The sequence below is a fragment of the Terrapene carolina genome, unplaced genomic scaffold (assembly GCF_002925995.2).
Source record: "Terrapene carolina triunguis isolate 2854851 unplaced genomic scaffold, T_m_triunguis-2.0 Scaffold42, whole genome shotgun sequence".
In the NCBI taxonomy this organism is placed as follows: Eukaryota; Metazoa; Chordata; order Testudines; family Emydidae; genus Terrapene; species Terrapene triunguis.
The window spans coordinates 27,328,618-27,352,639 of NW_020664393.1; the positions used below are offsets into that span (position 1 = coordinate 27,328,618).

Sequence of the window (24,022 nt, forward strand, 5' to 3'; positions counted from 1 at the left end):
AGGTTGTTTTTTTGGAATATTTAATGTTGAAGAGAGAGGTGTTTATATATTTGTAACAGAAATAAATGACATGGAACTCAATTAGAATATTTTTCTATATGACTTTAATGAGTCATTTAGATACTTTTCAATACCTTGGGCTTTCCTTTTTCTCCAGATACTATGTTCTTGTTATGTGTTTTTTGTCTGTAGAACTTTCCAGAGCAGTGTATAAGGGAGCCATATTCTAAGAGGAGTTTAAGGGTCTCTAGGAGTACAGTGGAGTGTCTATGTTTCTGCATGCAACTACAATAATGCTTTGGGATCTACTGGATTTCCCTGATCTCACATCTGTTCAGCAGATACTAATGATATATATATTTTCCCCTGGAGGTAATTTTTTTTAAACACTTGTTTCGTACTTGAAAAAGTATACTTAGCCCAAGTATACAATCATTCTATTTCAAAATACAGCCAGCACAAGAAATCTTAAATTAATCTCCTATGAAATGAGCCCTGCCCAAGCCACAACCTCCATTCCATTCTGTTCTCCATACCTCATTCATTGCAATAATCTAATCTTGTGTTAACAAGGGAAGGGATAAGGGCAATTTGCCTGGTATAAATATTTTATAGCTAGATAACCAAGGCAAAAGCCATCTCTAAAAGGAAAGAATGTAGCTTCCCTGTCTGTGCCAGATCATGATAAGCACATAGCTCCTTGGGTATCCAAGAAACTCCCCAGGTTGCATGTCTGCATACCCCAACATTCAGGGATGCTGATACAATGTTTACCATCTCTTTCAGTTGCTTCTCAAATCCTGTAAGCATCATCTCAGTCTTGTATTAACTACTTGCTCTGCAGCTAGGTAAATCTCCACATCTATAATTTCTGTTAGCCAATTATAAAGCTGTTCCACTGCACCAGCAGGGACAGAAAAGAGATATAAAATTCAGTATTAACATTCTGAAGGCTTCTCAAGACATTCTTCCTCAGTAACCCCCTACAAGCCCCATGCATACATTTAACAGAAAGGGTAAAAAGATGGAATCTGTGGGACAACATACAAGAACAATAGCCACAGATAAACAATTGCCCTTTGGGATCTCCCAGAAAGAAGGCCACTCAAGAACAACCCAATCAGCTTTAATGAGGGTCAGTAAACAAATAACAATACCTTGTCCTCATGGTATCAAAGATACCTGATCGATCTAAAAATGGATGCCTGAACTCCATGAATCACTAGGAAAGGATCAACCACAGCCACCACCAGTGCAGTTTCTACAGCATAACCAGACCAAAACAGGTGTCAAACAGATCAGAGGTCTATTGTGCGTGTATTTGAATTTAAGATATTTTGGTCCTAGTTGGGAAATTTCTTCAATTTGCTGATCTTTCACTTAAAAGAAAATCACACGCTATTTTTGTAGAATGAAAAATTTAACTTTCAAAAATATCTGAAATTTGGTAGAAGATATAAATTTAAATCTGAAAGTCAACAACTTCTGTGGATCTTTTTGTTATTTTAAATTAAGAGATTGAAACAGAGCTCTAGTGTTAAAAAGTTGTACCATTTAAATAAGTATTATGGTTTACTTTGCTTCATGACAATATAAAAATTTCAACAGAACAGTACCTGGTGGGCTTGCTGCAACTCATCAGCAAATTGATTTACTTCAGATAACAGCAGAGATATTATAGACTTTCTTAATATGTTGCATCTTCCCAGCAAAACAAGAGTGTGGGACACGGGATACTGCACCTGAAACTGAATATAAGTATCTGTAAGTTCCATCTTTTCAACATCTGTCCAAACCCCTACTTTGTATGATCTCTTTACACATATATATCTATATCTATATCTATATATATCTATATCTATATCTATAGCTATATATATACACATACACACACACACACATATACATACACACACACACACTTTTAAATTAAAAAATAAATATGTAAAAAGGAAGACATGAAAAAATGAAGATAAATCCAAAACTTACTTCTGACAGCTAAAAACTACATCACACACACACACACACACACACACACACACACACACACACAGAGTAAGGTTTTAAATGTGAGGATCTTGGTGTCTTTTGGAAACGGGTGGGTGCTAGTGTGCCCAGGCTCCCTCCCCCCCAGCACCCAACACATTCAAGTTTCTCACATTTAATATCTCACTTTGGCTGTCTCAACAGGTTTGTGTGCTGTCCGTTAGGAAACTGTAAGCTCCTTGGAGCAGTCATGTCTTCAGTTCCTTATATAGTGCAAAGCACACTATCATCAACAATAATCAATGGCAGAATGTTCAGAACAGGTTGCTGACAAATCAGTATAAAAATATTGTGTGGGGACAGGAAGAGGTTGTACAAATTAGTTCACTGTGGGCAGAAAATAGTAATTTGCATTTCTAATCACACTTTCCATCTCAGGCTCTCAAACTGCATTACAAACATTAACAAAATTAGCCTTTACTTCCCCATGAGTTAGTATTTAAGATTTTATAGAAGAGGAAACAAGAGGCACAGAGCTTAAGATCCAACCAGAAAGTGTGGCAGAGTAAAGAAGAAAACTCAGCCCTCCCAATTCACCTCTTGTTCCTTAAACACAAAGCCATGCAGGACATAGCCATTCTGGGTTTAGTGAGGATATGTGGCCTCTGTGCATATCAAAAGTATACATAAATCACATTAATCTTACTGCCTTATGCCAAACAAAATAATATAGGAACATGACTTCTTATAAAACCTTCAGAAATGGATGGTCATGAAGGAAACAATGAACCTCTACTTGGTAGAAGAAAAAAAATATGGAAGTAGAAGAGAATGGAACATACATTTATAATTGCGTTCACCTCAGCATATTTTGAAAAAACAGATTCACAGAAAACAGTGAAGGAACAATAGCATCTAGAGCACCTAACCAAGATTGAGATCCCATTGTGTTAGGCACTGTGCAAAACAGTACATGACAGTCACTTTCTTAAAGAAAAAGCACTCGCAGTCTAAATAGACATGACAGACACATAATAAGGGGAAAGAAATATACACATACAAACAGAGTGATGGTTCACAACCAGCATATGAGTGACATAATTGTTTGTTTGGTTTACATATCAATTTGGGGGGTAGTTATTTTTCATTTCATGACATTCAACCAATTATAGGCCAAAGGCAGTTAAGGAAGGGACTTAACTAAAAGGAACAACACAGGAATGGAGAGAGGACAATGAGGGGAGGGAGGCAACAGTGGTAGGGGAGGAAAGGAAGGAAGGATGGAGTGAAGAGACAGAGAGGAGCAGGAGAGAGATAGCAGCTCCAGCCAGTCAGCAACAGCCCACCTATAGCTGCAATGAAGCAATCAGTCAAGTTGGAAGGAAATACCATACTGTTTTCTATCTTGGTCTGCCCTACACCATTTGAACAAGTTGTGCACGTACATTATCATTCATTCTACCCCTCCTGATAGCCATCTAAAAAGTTGGCATAGGGCTAAATCGACTAATTTCCCGTACTCAGGCGCATTACATATCAGACAACACATACCTACTTGTATAAAACTAATAGTAATGTGAGCTATTCACACAAATTGAGTAATTCACACAAATCTATAACACTAACGGTTTATACACATTAAAATATGGTTTTGCAAGATTATAGCTACATTGTGAAAAAAGTCTAGCTTTGAGCTGCATACGCGACAACATTTTCAACAACTCGCTCCTAAAAGCATAAATCAAACTGTGAGCCTAAACAAGGGAAGTAAATGGGGGTAACCATATATTTAATCCCCGCGTGCTGCTTTTTTGTTTGTTTTTTGTTAGTTTTATGTATATTTGCAGTTTTCAAATATGATACACAGATTCTCATCTGTATATTTCCAGATCCAACAAAACCTGGTTGTCATAATACAATAGAACCTCAGAGTTATGAACACCAGAGGTACGAACTGACCAGTCAACCACACATCTCAATTGGAACTAGTAGTACCCAATCAGGCAGCAGCAGAGACCCCCCTACCCCAAAAAAACAAATACAATACAGTACTGTGTTAAATGTAAACTACTAAAAAATAAAAATAAAGGGAAAGCAGTATTTTCTTCTGCATAGTAAATTTTCAAAGCTGTATTAAGTCAATGTTCAGTTGTAAACTTTTGAAAGAATCATAACATTTTGTTCAGAGTTACGAACATTTCAGAGGTATGAACTACCTCCATTCCTGAGGTGTTTGTAACTCTGAGGTTCTACTGTATGCAAAACTCATTCACAGATTCATTCAGTAAAGTCACTTCTACTGTCACTAGAAACCAAACCAAATATCATCATCATCATGACAGTACGAAATATACTGTAAGATCCTCTAATATGATTACATTTTCACAGATAATTGGAAACAGTATAAATATGAAATTTATGTGAGGAAAAGGTAAATAAACCTCCAAACAATTAAAATTACTTGGAACTTTATCATAATATTAAGAGATAGATCATATAAAACTGGCAACAATATTATCTTAAAACTTTATAAAGCATGTGTGGAGCTGATTGCAAACAGTCTTCAGAGTTATAGACTTGTCATAAAATAAGATTTCATATCTTGACTCCTTCAGGATGTCCCATCACACCATATTACTTTACACACACATTTACTAAAGAGGAAAATCATGCAGGAAGTAACCATCCATTGTTTTCTCGACTGTCCCAGTGCAGGGCATACACATGGAAGGTGTTTTTTGTTGTTGTTGTTGTTTTTTTAAATAAAACACACACCCCACACATCCCAAACTATAAACAATACTATCACTAGTTGAACAGCATAAGAGTACCTCTTGCTCTGATAGGGTGAAAGTACGCCAGAAAGCTAGTATGTCTCCTTCATGCAAGACAAAATGATTCAATTTCCATTAACAATGAAGTCTATGTAATTGTAATTTGAGATCACAGGCACGTTGATCTTATATGGCCTTAAACCAGGACACAATGATATGTGGCATTTGTACAAGACATCATTCACAATGCTCTTGTTGCACTTTGCAGGAATAATTTAGACAACTATAGTTTTGAAAGATTTTCCGGTGTATCCACTAATAATATATAACTGGAGCAGCATTTGTTGTATGTGGCTCATTCTGCCTTCTAGACAGCCTACATAATCCCTGCAGATCTAAATAAGGTTAAGTACATTGCAAATTGTTACACAAAGGTTTAGGCAATGCCACAAACAAACATGTTTCACATTTTTAGCGTGCAAGTCATCTTTACTGACTTCATTTCTCATTTTTATGCATTAAGGCTGGATACATATTTTACAAATTCTACATCTTTTAGAGTATAACCTTGAGCATGTTAGCAAACTAACTTGCCTTTGGCAGTCAGGTATACCAAACCACCATGATTTCCAATGTCATTTATTTCAGGCTATAAAAAGTCAATTTCTGTATTATTTACACATGTTCTATCAGCCTAGCAAATATTTCTTGGGATGGAAAAATATAAAAGAAATTTTATTAAAAATATCTTATTATCTACAACTAGAGCCACCTCAAATACTACCCAGCATTTCATTTCTAGCCTTAATACAGGATTCCTAGTCACTTTGCTTTAAATAATTAGTCATTGCCAGTGCTGTATTCAGGTGTCTCACTAAAGTGGCCACCTTCAAAGTGAAGCTTCAACTGAAATTTGACCATAATCCTTCGATTTATTAAGTTGGCTTTGAGCTAGTGTTCTAGTAAAAAACAGACTCAAATTGTTTTTTGAGTGACTGGTCAGATGATTCCCCACAATGTAGGGAAGAGCCACTATAGCAGCTCCTGTGCTATCCGTCTCCCAGTACCTGTTGCAGCTCTCATGGCTGGGGAACAGAGTGAACAGTTGGTGAGACCCTGTGATCTCTGGGACCATTGACAGCTTGCAGAGGTTAGAGCAGCAAATTAATGCATGCCTTGTAGTTACAATGAAAAGTTGTATATGAAGTTGTATGATAATTTCCTTATATACTATTGGATATGGGTTAGTCAAAGCAGAGGTAATGTAAACATTATACAGAATTCAGGTCTAACGTCATACAAATTAGGGTGGATAAAAATCAATGGTTTTTTTTTTAAATCAAAAAAATCCTCCAAATATTAATGATTAACCTGTTGAATTGGAGATAGTTCACCTTCCAATGACTTCATAAATATCTGCTTCAATTACCTTTGGTAAATGAAATAACCAAACAATCATTCATTTTCTGATACAGCTGTAAAACTAATTCGAAAGTTTTCAAAATAAATCACTTAAAAATATATAGTGTATATCTTCTAAAAATGAAACCTACATCTATCTCTGAGTTGTGAAGAATTAAATCAAGTCTTCCTGACTAGTGATTTAAATCAATTTGATTTAAATCAAACCCACCGATACAAATATGTAGCTAGTCTATGAAGTCCCACTTTATGAATACTATTTTGTTAATAGATATAACAAACAATAGCTTTTTACATCGTGGCAGTTTGCACAAGTAGCAGTTGTATTCAGTAAGTAGTGGCAAATGATCGATGAGAAAAATCTGCAATTACTGCTTAAAACATCACTGATGCAGATATAGGAAGAAAAATAAGCAAACTAACTGTCATGGAATAAAATAAAGCTTTGAAGAGATCTAGCTTTTCCCTCAATAAGCTCTTGACTGCAGAGAGTCACTGAATCACTCTCTTTAAACAGTGAAGACCATCACCTACTTGATGATTTTTTTCCTGGCACTGGTCATTAATAATTCTACACAAAACCTCTGGTCTGATTATGTTAAATAAATTTTAATTCACTCCACTCTGTTATTTAAAATCCTTGGAAAGTTAAAAAGGGACTATACTTGGAATAAAGCAGATTTTGCTACCGTTTGTCCCAGATAATTCTACAATATATTGGGGTCTACTATGTGAGCAGCACAAACAAAGTTTACAACACTAATTAAAAGTTGTCTTACAGAACAGATTCCATACCCTCAAAATAATTCTATACATCAATGAAATTCCATCTTAGACTTAAGTTAAGGTAATACCACATACCTCTTAAACATGGCAAATGCCACCTGAATCAGTGAAAGCTGAGAAACAGGATTTCAATGAGAGTTTGACCTACTTTAGGAGCATAGGACTAGACCTTTGATGTTGTCTTTCTCCAAAGAATATACAAGCATAATGAACATTTTTTTTAAACAATTAACACGTTAATATCATTTTTCCTTTGACTTCCTCACTTTTCTCCCTTCTTATTCTTACATTATAGATTTTTTCCATAGTTTTTAAAAGCCACTGAAATGGCTTTTATATAAATCTATACAAAAGTTTTTAGAAATTCTTGTCTTGATTTCCAGAGGCATTGGACACTCACAGCTCCCAGACTTCAATGAATCCTGCTACCAATGTAGCTAAATTCTAGGGCTGTCAATTAATCGCAGTTAACTCACATGATTAATTCAAAAAAATTAATTGTAATTAAAAATATTAATTGTGATTAATCGCAGTGTTAAACAATAGAATACCGATTTAAATGTATTAAATATTTTTGGATGTTTTTCTACATTTTCAAATATTGATATATTAGAATATATTAATTTCAATTACAACACAGAATACAAAGTATACAGTGCTCACTTTATATTATTTTTATTACAAATATTTGCACTGTAAAAAAGATAAACAAAAGAAATAATATTTTGTTTCTGTTTTAGCCTTCTTGGCAGAAAGCGGGTAACGGCATTTTGGGCTGTATAAGTAGGGGCATTGCCAGCAGATCGAGGGACGTGATCGTTCCCCTTTATTCGACATTGGTGAGGCCTCATCTGGAGTACTGTGTCCAGTTTTGGGCCCCACACTACAAGAAGGATGTGGAAAAATTGGAAAAAGAGTCCAGCGGAGGGCAACAAAAATGATTAGGGGGCTGGAGTGCATGACTTATGAGGAGAGGCTGAGGGAACTGGGATTGTTTAGTCTCCAGAAGAGAAGAATGAGGGGGGATTTGATAGCAGCCTTCAACTACCTGAAGGGGGGTTCCAAAGAGGATGGAACTCGGCTGTTCTCAATGGTGGCAGATGACAGAACAAGGAACAATGGTCTTAAGTTGCAGTGGGGGAGGTCTAGGTTGGATATTAGGAAACACTATTTCACTAGGAGGGTGGTGAAGCACTGGAATGCGTTACCTAGGGAGGTGGTGGAGTCTCCTTCCTTGGAGGTTTTTAAGGCCTGGCTTGACAAAGCCCTGGCTGGGATGATTTAGTTGGGAATTGGTCCTGCTTTGAGCAGGGGGTTGGACTAGATGACCTCCTGAGGTCCCTTCCAACCCTGATATTCTATGATTCTATGAATACTACGTGAAACTTTTTATTTCACGGACCACTTGAAAATTGCTGAGGGTCTCACTTAATGATCTTTCCAAATGTTGATTATACCGTTAGCTAACTATTGTAAAGCGCGTTGGATAAAACCGCTATATAAAATAAAAAACTTAATTCTTTTTGTTCTACAAATAAAAGCACACAACTCATATTTTAATATCAGTAGTCTTACCTTTCTAATGCAATAGATGTGTCCTCTCTCCCCCACCGCAGCAGCCCCCGAGCTGGCGGTTGGGAAGGAGGGGGGGCTCTCCCCACCACTGCAGCCAAAGATCTGAGGCTGGGAAGGAGGGCCGTCTCTCCCCAGGAGCCGCAGCCCTGGAACTGGGAAAAGTCGCCTCTTTCTCTGGCCACCGCAGCCCTCCACATCCCAAATTCCCCCCACCCCCTTTTCTCACCCCACTGCCTCCTATTCACCCCAAGGCCACCACCTCACCTTATATGTGTATCTTTTCCAGGGTCCAGGCACCTAATTAGTGGAGCCACGCCTACATGGCTCCACTAATTAGGTAGGTGGCCCTTCATTCTCTCATGTGCAGCTGCCCAGGCGCACACCTTAGAGGGAACTATCCATGGACCACTTGAATGGAGCCTGCGGGCCACAGTTTGAGAACCTCTGCTGTAGTGCAATCTCCATATCCTAAAAGTTGAACTTACAAATGTAGAATTATGTGCAGAAAAACCTGCATTCAAAAATAAAACAATGTAAAACTTTAGAGCCTGTAAGTCCACTCAGTCCTACTTACTGTTCAGCCAATTGCTAAGAGAAATAAGTTTGTTTACATTTAAGGGAGATAATGCTGCCCGCTTCTTAATTACAATGTTAACTGAAAGTGAGAACAGGCGTTCACACTGCATGTTGTAACCAGAGTTGCAAGATATTTACGTACCAGATACGCTAAAGATTCATATGCCCCTTCATGCTTCGGCCACCGTTCCAGAGGACATGCTTCCATGCTGATGACACTCTTTAAAAAATAATGCGTTAATTAAATTTATTACTGAATTCCTGGGAGAAAATTGCATGCCTCCTGCTCTGTTTTACCCGCTTTCTGCCATATATTTCATATTACAGCCATCTCGGATGATGACCCAGCACATGTTGTGCGTTTTAAGAACACTTTCACTGCAAATCTGACAAAATGCAAAGAAGATACCAATGTGAAATTTCTGAAGATAGCTACAGCACTCCACCCAAGGCTTAAGAATCTGAAGTGCCTTCCAAAATCTGAGAGGGATGAGGGTGGAGCATGCTTTGAGAAGTCTTAAAGAACAACACTCTGATGTGGAAGCTACAGAACCCGAACCACCAAAAAAGGAAATCAACCTTCTGCAGGTGGCATCTGACTCAGATGATGAAAATGAACATGCGTCAGGCCACACTGCTTTGGCCAGTTATCGAGCAGAACCCATCATCAGCATGGAAGCATGTCCTCAGGAACGATGGCCGAAGCATGAAGAGGCATATGAATCTTTAGCGCATCTGGCACATAAATATCTTGTGATGCCGGCTACAACAATGCCACGCGAACACCTGTTCTCACTTTCAGTTGACATTGTAATTAAGAAGTGGGCAGCATTATCTCCCTTAACTGTAAACAAACGTGTTTCTCTTAGCAATTGGCTGAACAGTAAGTAGAACTGATTGGACTTGTAGGCTCTAAAGTTTTACATCGTTTTATTTTTGAACACAGTTTTTTTCTGTACGTAATCCTACATTTGTAAGTTCAACTTTCATGATAAAGAGATTGCACTACAGTACTTGTATTAGGTGAATTGAAAAATACTATTTCTTTTGTTTTTACAGTGCAAATATTTGTTATAAAAATAAATATAAAGTGTGCAAAGTTCACTGTATTCTGTTGTAATTGAAATCAATATATTTGAAAATGTAGAAAACAGCCAAAATAATTAAATAAATGGTATTCTATTATTAACAGTGCAATTAATCATCAATTTTTTTTTAACTGATTGACAGCCCTACTACATTCCCATTTACTTCAATTGCTACAGGATCAGCTTTCAAATTATAGAATCAATCAGAGAATCACAGAAATGTAGGGCTGGAAGGGATCTTGAGAGGTCATCTAGCCCATCGACATGCACTGAGGCAGGGGCTAAACCACCCCAAGCATGTGTTTGTCTAAACTGTTCTTAAAAACCACCAATGGCAGGGATTCCACAAACACCTTTGGTAACCTATTACAGGAATTAAATATCCCTATAGTTAGAAAGTTTTTCCTGATATCTAACCTGAGGCTAGGTCTACACTGGGGGGGGGGGGAATCGATTTAAGATACGCAAATTCAGCTACGCGAATAGCGTAGCTGAATTCGACGTATCCTATTCGACTTACTCCACTGTGAGGACGGCGGCAAATCGACCGCCGCAGCTCCCCCGTCGACGGCGCTTACTCCTCCTGACGAGGTGGGCGTACGCGCGTCGATTCGGGGATCGATTTATCCGTCTACATGAGACGCGATAAATTGATCCCCGAGAGATTGATTTCTACCCGCCGATCCGGGCGGGTAGTGTAGACTAGCCCTAAATCTCCCTTGCTGCACATTAAGCTGATTACTCCTTGTTCTACTGTCAGTGGCCATGGAGAATACTTGATCTCTATCCTCTTTATAACAGCCCTTAAGAAATTTGAAGACTTACCAAGTCCACCCTCAGTCTTCTTTTCTCAAGATAAAACACACCCTTGTTAAAAAAAAAAAAAAATGTCCTCATTGCTCAGGTTTTCTAAACCTTTTATCATTTTTGTAGCTTTCCTTTGGTCTCTCTCCAAATTTGTCCACATCTTTCCTAATGTGTGGCACCAGGAACCAGACACAGTATACCTCACCATTGCCAAGCAGAGCAGGACAATTACTTCCCGGGTCTTACATATGACACTCCTGTTAACACACCCGAGAATGATATTAATCTTTTTCACAACTGCATCACGTTGGTTGACACGTTCAATTTGTTCACCATAACCCTCAGATTCTTTTCTGCAGTACTACTCCTAGCTAGTTAGTCTCCATTTTGTATTTGTCCATTTGATTTTTCCTCCCTGAGTGCAGTACTTTACACTTACCTTTATCAAACTTTAATCTTGCTGATTTCAAAACAATTTTTCAATTTGTCAAGGTCATATTGATTTCTAATACCGTGGTAACAGACCCAAAATAGACACCTGCAGCACCACACTAGCTATATCCTCCCAGTTTGACAGCGAACCATTGGTATTTACTCTGAGTATGGTTTTTCAACCACTCATGTACCCACCTTAGTGTAATTTTATCTAGACCTCATTTCCCTAGTTTGCTCATGAGAATGTCATGTGAGACTGTGTCAAAAGACTTAATAAAAACCAAGATGTGTCTACTGCTTCCCCCATCCACTAGGCCAGTGTCCCTGTCAAAGAAGGAATTTAGGTTGGCCTGGCATGATTTATTCTTAACAAATTCATATTGGCTACTGCTTATCACCCTGTTATCCCTTAAGGGCTTATAAACTGATTGTTTTATAATTTGTTCCAGTATCTTTCCAGGTCTCAAAGTTAGGCTGACTGGCCTTTGTTCCCTTTTTAAAGATACGTACTTCATTTGCCCTTCTCCAGTCCTCTGGGTTCTCCATGAGTCCTTGAAGATAATCCCTAGTAGTCATCTGAAGGGATCATCTAGATGACTGTGTTTATTAACTGCATCAATTCCTAATTATATAACATGAGTTGCCATTATTAAAAAGGCATATTCAAATATAGTCAAAGGTCCACTTTTAGGTAGATCTAGGCCACCAACATTACAAAAATATCACCCGTCTTAAGACAACTAAACTCACATTACCATCTTTACTGATGTCTTTGTATGTATTCACTTGTCTAGAAGATCTATAGATGAATAAAGGATTTACTTTCCACTCAACGCTACACAATATTTTCTCAGGAACAATTTTTCATAATGTCACATTTATTACATCAAGGAACTGTTTTATGACAAATAGACATTACAGTGTTTAGGGATCATGGATCTGTGGAATTAATAATAAATGTGGGTATCAGTCAAATAAAATCAAATGAGCAGAGAATAAACTCCTCTCTATTAAGGAACAAACATTTTCATGCATGATAGGAAGCAAATTGGAGTCTTTTTTCCAGAGTTAAATACAGGTATAGTTAGACCCTACAAAATGCTGGGAAGCTGAAATGGATTACATTAGAGAGGATATAATCAAGGAAGTAGATACTTAAGAAAGAAATAGAAAGTGTTGAGTACTGAAATTGAAAGCTTTAGAAAATATAAACAGACCATAAAACACAGGCTGTAGAGAACAAAGCAAAACTGCGACATTATGAATTTCACAAAGCATCTGTCAAGCTACCGGTGCAATAATTAAATGAAAATTCAACTGGAATTTCTGATTTAGAAATAATCCATAGAGTACTTACTTCATCTCTTACATCAACAAAACCAGCATTCTAAGACTAAAGGCCTGTATAAATATGTTGCTCCTAAAAAATAAAAGTTTGAGACCACCTTCTACATTATAATGACAAAATTATTGGAAGAAAACTGAAAATTCAGAACAGCATATTACATCGGATGAAGAGAAGAACACTTTAAATCAGAGAAAATCAGAAAGAATACCAGTTGGTCTCTGGCTCTGAAACTCCAAACCTCATCCCACCTCTGTTTTTTTTCCAATATAGAGTCCCCTAAAAGACAACAGAATACAGACACTGCTGTCCTTCTCCAGTAGCAGCCTGCAACATCTCATCCAAAAGGGTATGCTGGTATAACATTTAGATGGTGGAGGCAGACAGGCAGCAGATCCCTCCCATACAGGGTTGTAAGCAGCACCATCTCCATGCATGCACCCAATCATGATAAGGCTGCATAATTATCACAACCGCACCAGGAAAATATGGTGGCATTTTCCTCACATGATAAAAACGTCTGTGTTCTAAAAGGGGTGAAAGAAAATAGTGGGGCTAAAGAAAAAGACAGAACGATGGACCATGTGACTTGTACAAGCACCATTACATTGCAGAACCATGCATACAGATTAATTGTGAGAAGGAAGCCACTAGAAGCAGCACATTAGCTGAGCCTGAGAGGCAGACAGACTGACCTCCCCGATCCCAGGGACACCTGTAATCCGATATCCAAGCATCTCAGAGATTTCCCTCTACCCTCAGCTCAGCACGCCTTCAGAGCTCCTAAGGGCCAGGTGAACAGAGTGTAGAGCTCTCCGATCCTATAGCCCTTTTAGGTGCATGACTCACAACTGGCTTCCTTGAGATAGCTGCCTCCTTCTTTCCCACTCTCTCAGTTCCATATCTTGATTCCTGTGCCCAGTCCTAGGTTTTCCTGACTGCAGACTTTTTAACATCCACAGGAGCTGCTGTGGATCTTAGTATAGTTCACATGGGTCTGGCTGACCTAATAAGGCTGGACTTTACCAACATACAAAAGGGCTTTGTCACATGATGCGGAGATCTATGTAGCTTCCTGAGAACCTCGAAGGAATCAACAGTCTCAGAGGCCAAGTTTATAACCAAACAGAAACCTTATTTCAAATTAATCCAAAATGAAACAAACAGTAAAAGCTCCACTGCCATGAAATAAGAGGGCAACAGAGAAGTCCAGCGATGAAGTCCTCTCCATCATCCACTTCTTAATGGTTACTGTACTGGAAGTTTTCATATTCATATTCTCTGACCTCCCCATAAAGTCTCTTTGGGACACCTCAGGCTCTGTTTTATCAGCAGAGGAGTGGGAAAGAACACAGCTTCTATTACAGAGCAACAAAACAAGAAACTAACCTTCTTTGAGAATATTTCAAACTAGAGTTCAGTTCTTTGAGCTCCTGCCTGCAAAAAGCCTAAGATTAACTAAGGCTTACTGGTTCAGGTACCTCCTAAAACCTCTTGCATCTGAAGAAGTGAGGTTCTTACCCACGAAAGCTTATGCTCCCTATACTTCTGTTAGTCTTAAAGGTGCCACAGGACCCTCTGTTGCTTTTTCCTAAAACCTAGTGAGTATATCCTATAAATGGGTTTAAATTAACAGGAACCACTGAGGAAAAAGATGTGAGTTTGTGTTGACAGCTCAGTGAAAACATCTGCTCAGTACACAGCAGAATATAATCAGAGAGCAAACAAACTGTTCTGTTGTATTACGAAGGGGATAGAAAAACACTGGAAATACTATATTGGGGTCGGCAACCTTTCAGCAGTGGTGTGCCGAATCTTCATTTATACACTCTAATTTAAGGCTTCGCGGCCGGTAATACATTTTAACACTTTTTAGAAGGTCTCTCTATAAGTCTATAATATATAACCAAACTACTGTTATATGTAAAGGGTGGCCTGCTGGGACTCCAGGCCCGAAAGCAGGATGAGCAAGGGCTGGAAACCAAGATTGGCAGCTGAGGTGAGTGGAGTAGGTGGCTGGTAGGCCTGAGCAGGGCTGGAGGCCTGGACCCTGTCTGCAAGAGAGCCTCCAACCGGAAGCAAGGTGAGTGGAGCTGTGCGGTAGAGACCCCTGCTGGCGAGGGGCCAGCAGCCAGAACCCCAGAGCAGTGACTGGCTCGGCCTGCCGCCACTCTGGGGTTTCTGCCCCCAGCTCCTGCCAGCTGAGGTCTCAGCCCGCTGCCAGCCTGGGGTTCCTTCACCCAGGCCGGCAGCAGGTGCTGAGCTGGACCCGCGGGGACCTCGGCTGGCAGGAGCCGGCAGCAGGAACTCCAGAGCGGGGCGGGCTGAGCGGCTCGGCCCGCCGCGGCTCTGGGGTTTTCACCGGCGGCTCCTGCCAGCCGGGGTCTCAGCCCGCTGCCAGCCTGGGGTTCCTTCCCCCCCAGGCCAGCAGCGGGTGCTGACCCTACATCAAAAATGTAGCAAGCTAGAAGATAGGTCACGTTAACACCAAAAACACGATTTACAGCAACTCTGAAAATGAAGAACTGTATGCTGGATTTTATGGACATTCTTTCCTGATAAACTCTAGACCTACAAGCCAAGTCACCCATTAATATAGAAGGCTCCCTAATTTAAAAACCTAGAGGACAGCAGGGCCCCATGACAATCCATCTTTCCAAAATTTCTGAACATCCAGATGAAACAATAAATCCTCTAGACAGTGTAGAGAAAAGGCGAATTATTATGCCATGTGCAGAGAATTTATAGTAAGTTTAAGAAGGCACCTGAGACTGTGTGTTCAACAAATTACAGAAACAAGATAAATAATAAATATTTAACTATACAACCTACACAGCTCAACTCCAAGACTCCTGCAAAACTCTGCTTTCATAAAAACCTCAGGCACAGTCAAACAATTTCCCCTGCCAATGTGTGGAATAAATAAATACATCTTACAGCAGGTCCTGCAAATCAACAGAGCCAGGCTATTTGGACCTTACTTACGGAGTCCAAGGGAGGGGAAATAGGTATTGCAAATCCTATTCATAGGAACAATGAAGGGAGTGAGAAGCATTCTGGTACCTCTTTGGACTGTCTCCCCCACCCACAATCTTGCAGCTACCATCAGCCTCCAAAAAATAATAATAATAATAATTCATTCAGCAGAGCATGGTGACATACTTCACCACGTGTCTTCTGTTATTCCTCAATGGATTTCTGAGTTAGCTTTAAGTACTACTTTAAGTGCCCTATCAATCCTGCTTATTTAAAAAGGTGAATTCAGTGTTGCCAATACATCTATTATGAACAGTGGACTTCACACAAGTGGAAAAAAAGTCAGATTCCAAGCACCAGGGAATTCCCATAAGTATTAATAATTTATGCCATCATTGAAGTAACTGATGTGACAGACTTGTGGCATGGGAGTGAGTTTCTTCCTTCAACAATAATTTGGAAACAGTAGGTTTCATTGTAAGCTAAATGATGGTTCAATTATTTTCATGGTTCAGAACTGTCGAAGGCAGAGTGGAGACATTTACAGCAAGCGGATTGTTGCCTATAATTGCACCCAATAGTTAAATGGTAAAATCCTCAGTTTATGTCTAGTGGTATGTTCGAAAAAGGATTTTTTTATGATGTTGGACTTTCCTTGTTGTTTTTGAATGACATCTGCTATTTTCAATTCTAATTATGAGGAGACATAAAAGGAAAGTAGATACAGAGCTCCTTTTGTAATTATGTACTATTCTATAATCGACTACTACCAAAGCATAGCAGATGATGTAGCTAATAAAAGCCTTTGCTGCCCACTAACTTCTATGAGATGGACCTGACTATATATACTATTTTATGTCAGTGAAATGATGCTAACCTACTGTACTTGAGTAGGCTGAAATTATCACAAAAAACTGATTTCCAGTTATCAAAATTTTTAAAATAAATACTGTAAAATAATTCCACTGTGAAGTAGTTCTCTAACCCCAAAGAAAAACTTCATTTAAATGTCAGTTTATATAGACAATTTGATATTTTTAACTATAGTTTCACTGAATCTTAATTAACTATAAGCATATTCCAACTTCATAAACACTTACAAACTATTAAAAACAAACAGTTACTGTATTTAACATGCAATTACATTGTGGCCTAATTTAAAAAAAAAAAATTAAAAAGTGTCCTTAGGGATAGGTTTTGGCAACAGCCAGATAAGAGGCACAGCAAAAAAACAGCTCCACTACAGAACTACTGTAATCCTGAAAATGAACTGCATGGAATAGAATTATTCAATTTTCAAAACTTCCTATAGTTTTGTGGGATACTGTCCCTTGTCTTAAAATGGAAGAAATAAAAACACCACCAAACAAAATTAAACAAACACCACAACTGCCTTCAAACCAAAAGGCAAGCAAACCCCTTGAGCACAACTCACCATAGACTGTAATCACTGAGAAGGTCAGAGAGGACACAAAGACTTAAGAAGTTTACCTAGAGGAGACTAATGCCAATCCAAGTAGATTTTAAGGAATTTGTAAACACCTTCGGTGGAAAAAGACAAAGTAACCCTTCAGATTACCAACTTTACAGTTACATGGATTCTCTGGGAATTGATCTAGAGGACACCTTCAAAAAAATCTGTGCATCTCTCTGAAAATTATGCACCTATGAACTATTTGCCAAAGAAAAAGGAAATGGAAGTAGCTACTGTCTTCTTTTATTTTAGAGTTATACAAGACAAAGAGGTTTTATATTTTAAAATTGGAAGTATTTTCCTTAATTCTATCTCCCTCATCCTGAAGAAAAAGCAATTTTTTCTTTAAATGTGAATTTAGAATTTCAGACCAAAATTTTGTATTTGAAGTGCCTAACTTGAATAAGTGGTCTTATCAGTTCCTACAATATATTTTCTAGTGCTTTGTCCAACCTAGTGATAAATAACTCAAGCGATGAGATTCTTGTAAGTTACATCAAATGTCTCCGCCTCATTTTTTTCTCCCTATCTATACTATGTGGATATTTCTTCCTCACCTCTCAGCAATTTTTTGAAGTATTTAAGTCACTATTTGTAAACTGCTGAGATCCTGTGGTGCTCTAAGCAGTTACAATTAATATAATCCACAGTCAGATGGACCAAATTTCTGAAGCAGGTCTTGGGATTCTGTGGCACTCTGGGTGCATGGAGTGCATTCATACCCACAGTAGATTACATGTAGGGACTAGCACTTGAATAAGAATGGCTGGATACTTCTACTAACATGATCATCAGTAAAATAGCTAAGTGTTACTCTAAATTGCCATCACTAGGTTTCAGTTATTCTCTGTTGAAATTAATGGAAAGTTCACACCTTTTACAACTATTATTTCAGACTGTCTGCAACATCAAAGAGAGAATGCTGCACTGGTTTGTACTGTACTCGCATTTTCAAAGTCATCCTCATGAACATTAAGATTAGACGTTAAAAAAAGTTTCTACTTTATTCTGAAGGTGTTTAAGTGATCTGAATTTTCATCAGCTGCCAGTTGGCTACACACTAGCTATCTTGTTTTAAATCAATACCCTCCATATTTCAATCACTGTTTGGGTAAATAGCGATAATTAAAAGCTAAGCAAAAATGTCCCTGGGTGATATTAGATAAAAGACATATTAGTCATACAACTTCTATTAAAAATTCTACACTCCATTCTACTTAATGTTTTTTTTCCCAACGCTGAGGCTGAAACTGAAACTAAAAATAAACTGTTCCATTTTTTTCTACTTAAAGTATCACTAAAACATCATTACTGGTATTAACTATATCAATTTAAATAGTTTTTCAGAAACTTAGCAATTACTACAGCATGGTTAACTAATTAATATATGTTTAAACAGATGTTCACTCAAACTACTTGAATGCAGTAATGAGTTCTATTAATATACTGTAGAGCGTATATCATTTGTAATTTGGCAAAAAGTTGTCTATTTCAATGTACCAGTAGTTAAATAGTAGAGATGAAGCTGACTTGGAACTCATGAGTCTTCTTTCTGGGTTTGTCCAACGGGAAACACTGCTTCCAATCCCACACCTAGCTTTCTTCCTATGTAAAATATGCTAACTCCACCTCCCACCCGAGCCATGGTTCCTTCTCTCTTCTTCCTCCCCATCCCAACAATGAATCCCTCTTCCTGGATTCCCTCCCATATCCTCGTGATTCTATTCATAAACAAACTCCACCTAGTTTCCACAGATTGTTTTTGTTTTTTTGGTGTGCTGTTGTGATGTATCATTTCTTCAGTTTTGTTTTTTTTCTATAAAAGTCCACTTGTTCTCCTCACCTACCCACCTCCAAGTAGGGAAACTCTAGATACAATCGATCCTCAAGAAGCCCTTGAAAACCACTCAACATCTGCTCTTCTCCCATCTCTTTAAACTACTCTCATTATCTTTGCTGTTGGCTCCTCTGCTCAGAAGTACAATGTTCCAAGAACTTCGCTCTGCATCAAGAGTCAAGAGTGGAGGGACCAGGAGCAAAAGAAAGAGAAGTCACCTGCTTTAGGAAAGGCTCAGTGTACAGTAATTCCTCACTTAAAGTCATCCCGGTTAAAGTTGTTTCATTATTAAGTCGCTGTTCTATTGGAGAACATGCTCGTTTAAAGTTGTGCAATGTTCTGTTATAACACCCTCCACCACCACCACCAGCGCCTGCTGGTGGGCCCCGCAGATCAGCACCTCCCCTCTCCCTCTCCACACCTCCCGCAATCAGCTGTTTCATGGCATGCAGGGAGGCTGGGAGGGGGGAGGAGCGAGGACGTGGCGTGCTCAGGGGCGGAACTGGGCAGGAAGAGGTGGAGGGGCCTTGGGGGAAGGGGTGGGATGAGGGCAGGGTCTGGGGCAGAGCCAGGGGTCAAACACCCCCTGGTAGTTTGAAAAGTCAGCGCCTGTAGCCCCAGAAGCCTATGGCTGTCTCCAGCTGTGCAGAGATCTAGAGGCCTAGTGCCTCTGCGTTGTGTGTCCCGAGCGTATCATGCAACCTGCCAGATTGGTTCCCTTAGGAGACGACTGGTCTCCCCAGCACCCTGGGGGTGGGGGCACGTTCTGGGTGACTAACTGGAGCAGGCATTTGTGTGATCTGCTGCTCAGAGACTAGCAGACACATCCCCATCAGTGCTGGGGAAGGATGCAGCACAGTGTCACTTCCTATGTGCTGCCGCTTGCCTGCTCTGCCTGGCTCCCATGCTGAGCCCAAACCCGCAAAGCTTGCAAGGGGAGGATTCTGCAGGCCTAGGAGTAGGGGTGTTGTTGGCCCACACTCTCACCAGAGCTCTGGGGCCAGAGGATATTCACTTACCTAGCCACAGCTGTGAGTCAAACCGCACATAATGTCTTTTGTCTGGCAAAATTTTTTTACCTGGAACCTAACCCCCACATTTACATTAATTCTTATGGGGAAATTGGATTCGCTTAACTTCGTTTTTCTTAAAGTCGCATTTTTCAGGAACATAACTACAACGTTAAGTGAGGAGTTACTGTAGTCAGATCTATGCTGCTCTATTCCTTATGCCACAAGTATAGAATAGTTGGAATTCTCAAGCCCTTCCAAACTACTGACTAGCTAATAAATAGATGGGATGCTGAACAGAACACAACAAAGAAATCCAATTATGAGAACGTGTTGAAATTAGACATTTAAGACTCTGATCATGGAAAGGCTTCTGCACATGAGTAGTTCTGCTGAACACTTTTCCCCTCAGTAAAACATACTGTACAATATTTAGACCCTTCCCCTTTCTTTTATATTGAAGTGGATTTTTGTATGTACTTAAAATACTTAAATTCTACATATTGTGTTCAGTTCTCATTACTCAAGAAAACAGAGCAGAAATGGAAAGTTCAAGGGCAGGCATTGGAAAAACCTCCACATGGAGAAAGACAGGGACTATTTAATTTGGAAGAGATTGTTACTTGGGATTTTTTAGAATTTAAAGCCGTGGTAATTTAATTGTTTTTTTTAGGTAGTGTTAGGAATAAATTATTAAGGTGCATAGCTTATTTGTTTGATATGTGATATAAGCAAGTGTGCTTTTATTTAAAGTTATTTATTAGATTTTAAGCATTATACACACGCACACACACAGACGTGCAATAGGTTTAGGATATTTTAGATATAGTTATTTATAGTTTGAGATGGTTTTGAGTGATTATTAGCCAGACTTTTAGGGGCTTTTTTTTAGTATAGCTGATGGGGAATTTAGATGTTAAGCATTTCTTTAAGCAAAAAGCTTTTTGGACTGTTTTAAAGCAAATTATTTATTTTTATAGTTAATATGAATACAAAATATATAATTTATAGTGATTTTAGTATAGTAATTTTATTGGGTTATATTTAATAAATTTATTATTTTAAAATGTTTTAGCATTTTAGTTATAATAATATGTTAGGAGTATTTAAAATTAAGGTTATTTATTTTTTAAATAAACAAAAAAAACAAAATTAACAAAAAAAAATTTCATTAGCAAACAAAGTATGCAGCTGTTTGACCTTGTCTTACAAAGACCTAAGATTATTTTTCACTCTGTGGTATTTGTTTTTTAGCTGGCAGTGGTTGAACATACAAAATGGCTGACAGCAGTACTGTCAAGTTCTGGGGTTCATGCAAGAATGTCAAATTCTGAGGTAACGGAGACAACTAATCAAAAATAGCATGATAGAGAAATATAAAATGATGTATGGTATACAAAAGGTAAAGTATGCACTCCTCTTTACTCTCATAATAGTGGGCATTCAATTCCTATGTTCCTTTCTTAATTCCTGTGTTTTATTTTTAAATATTATTTTCAAGCTTCAGGAGACTGGATCCCCAGATAATGTGAGTCAGTATAATTCCACAGACTTCAATGCAAGTATGCAGATTTACACCAGCTGAGGATCTGACCCCACATCTTTAATGCAGGCAAAAGAAAAAAGATCATTGGACATATTTAGTAGCCTGTGTCAAACTATAAAATCGCCTCATGCAGCAAAGCAAAAAAAACAGTATTTATTCTGGTTTCCACAAATTTGTTTTGATCTGCATATAACTGGCTAGTTGGAGGATAAACCCTAAATTTGGGGCTGGAGGAGAACTTTGCATACATTCAGATAAAAGATTTTCAAATGCTGATATTCACTGAAATCCTATTCTTAAACAAGACGTGTGCTACAACATGCTCTCTTTTTTACATATTTACTTTTTCTTAGTCTCTGTTGAAAGTTCCAAGGAGGCATAATATTTTATTTCTAACTAACAATACTATTATTGTAAACTGTATATTTGGATTTCATGCTAACGTAGATAGTGATGTTGGAAGTTATTTCACTTACCCTATTGATATTGCTGTTGCTTAAAATAATCTGAACTAGGTTTTTCTTAAATTCTTCTAGCTTCTCAAAACACATTTTCAGAACATGATTAGATAAATTAGCATCAGTTATTAAATTGATCAAAACAGAAACTGCTTCTGTCAGAAAATCTGAGACAGGAAATTTAGGATTCTTGTAAAAAGTAAGCAGGCCATCAAGCAATCGAGAGACAGAATCTGATATTGTGGAGCAGTCGCTTTCAAGCTTTGTAAAGACTGTTTTCAGACCTCCTGCTTCTGTCAGTTTTCGTAGTTCAAGGAGATGTTGCAAGAACTGCATGTGAGCAGCCAGAGTTTTTTCCTTGCTAGTACAATGGGTATTCAATATGGGAAATATTTCAGAATTAAACTTACAAGATAAAGTGTTACAACTATGCTCAGAGTGCCCAAAGTTATGTGATATGTCTACAGTATCAAATACACAGTCACTAGATACATCACACCCAGAATCTTCTAGCTGACTTGAGCAATTTATTATAGGGTTTATATGTTCCTGATCCAGCAGAATTTCAGTAAAGGCATCTGGGTTTCCTGAAATACAAACAAGAAAGTTATATTTATATTTCTGAGACACTTTCACAAAGAATGTACTATATCTAATCCAATGTTAACATAAATCTTAAGTACAAAAAATTAATAATACAGTATAGGTTGTTTTCCAGTCATCAATTTTAATACTAATGGAATTTAAAACACATTTTAATAAAGTTAGAAATCTCTGAAAACAATACTTATTGAGATTCTGCCTTAAATAGATAGCCCAACCTGTATCTCTGATAAAATCCTTTGAGCATTTTAGGAGTAGCAGTTTTAAACTGATTTTAAATATTTTGATGGTTCAAAGACTTCATATAGTAAGTTTAATTGGTTGTACAATAGGACTTGCACTCCTATCAGTTCCAAAGGAAAGAACTGTATAACATTCCCCATCTTCCACTACCTTTTTCACTCTTTTTCCGCTTAAAGAATAGTATTTTTGTAAATTTTAAAGTTAATTAACATAATTGTATCTACTAAGTAATCTCTTTCCAATTTTTAATTTGTCAATTATCCCTGAAAGTGACCTATTTACTTTGTCATTCAAGCAAATCAAATTATGCTTTTCATGGGAAAACACATGAATGTTCTACTCTCTTCCGCACTACGCAATGGAGGACAGCTTACGAGTATGAATCTACGAGCAGGTATCACATTATGGGTGCTGTTAGAAAAAAAAAAAAAGAATTCTTGGTTTTGTCTATGCCTGGAAAATGGATTATTACTACTTTTTATTTGCATTACCGTACCATTCTAGAATGTGTTAACATGCTTTAAATAATATGTTCTTAAACAATTTAGAAGCTAATCTAGATTCAACTGGTTAAAAATGTGTAACTGATCACAATTAACCTTTAAAGAGAAACATTCAATCTGGGGGGGGGGAAAAGTCAAAGAACATTTTGGACGGAAATGTGTTATCTACAGTTGTTATAAGTAACACCTAAATACGAGAACTGAAAAAAAAGGTTAGAGCAGAACGTTTCTCGGGTTTTTTTTCCACTTTACTTTGTGCATTTAAAAAACACTCTACAGTACTAGTCTCTGATGCCACGTACTTCCTATGCACTAGAACAAGAGTCAGGAACAACTAACTGAGGATATGTCTACACTACTGAGACTATACCGGCATAGCTAAATCTCCACAGCAATGCTGGCATAATCCCACAGAGTAAATGCAGCCCACATTGACATAATGGTTTTCCCCACTGGGGTAGGAAAACCACCTTCTTGAGCAACAGTAGCTATGTTGAAGGAAGCATTCGTCCATCAACATAGCTGCATCTTACTGGGGGTTTGGTCAGCAAAGCTACGCCAATCAGGGGTATGGATTT

General features: G+C 38.2%; 1 protein-coding gene across 2 annotated transcripts in view; it reads right to left on the bottom strand.

The window, feature by feature from the left end:
* The window catches only part of MEI4 (meiotic double-stranded break formation protein 4), a 111,589-nt gene that overhangs the window by 59,447 nt on the left and 28,120 nt on the right, over positions 1-24,022 (bottom strand). Inside the window, exons 3-4 of one of the 2 annotated variants that reach the window (XM_026654548.1) lie at positions 22,114-22,682; positions 1,617-1,748 (exon numbers count right to left, since the gene is read on the bottom strand). In XM_026654548.1, the coding sequence (XP_026510333.1) occupies positions 1,617-1,748; positions 22,114-22,682 (701 nt within the window). The remainder of the gene's footprint in view (positions 1-1,616; positions 1,749-22,113; positions 22,683-24,022) is intronic. The other variant, XM_026654550.1, reaches the window with a different exon arrangement.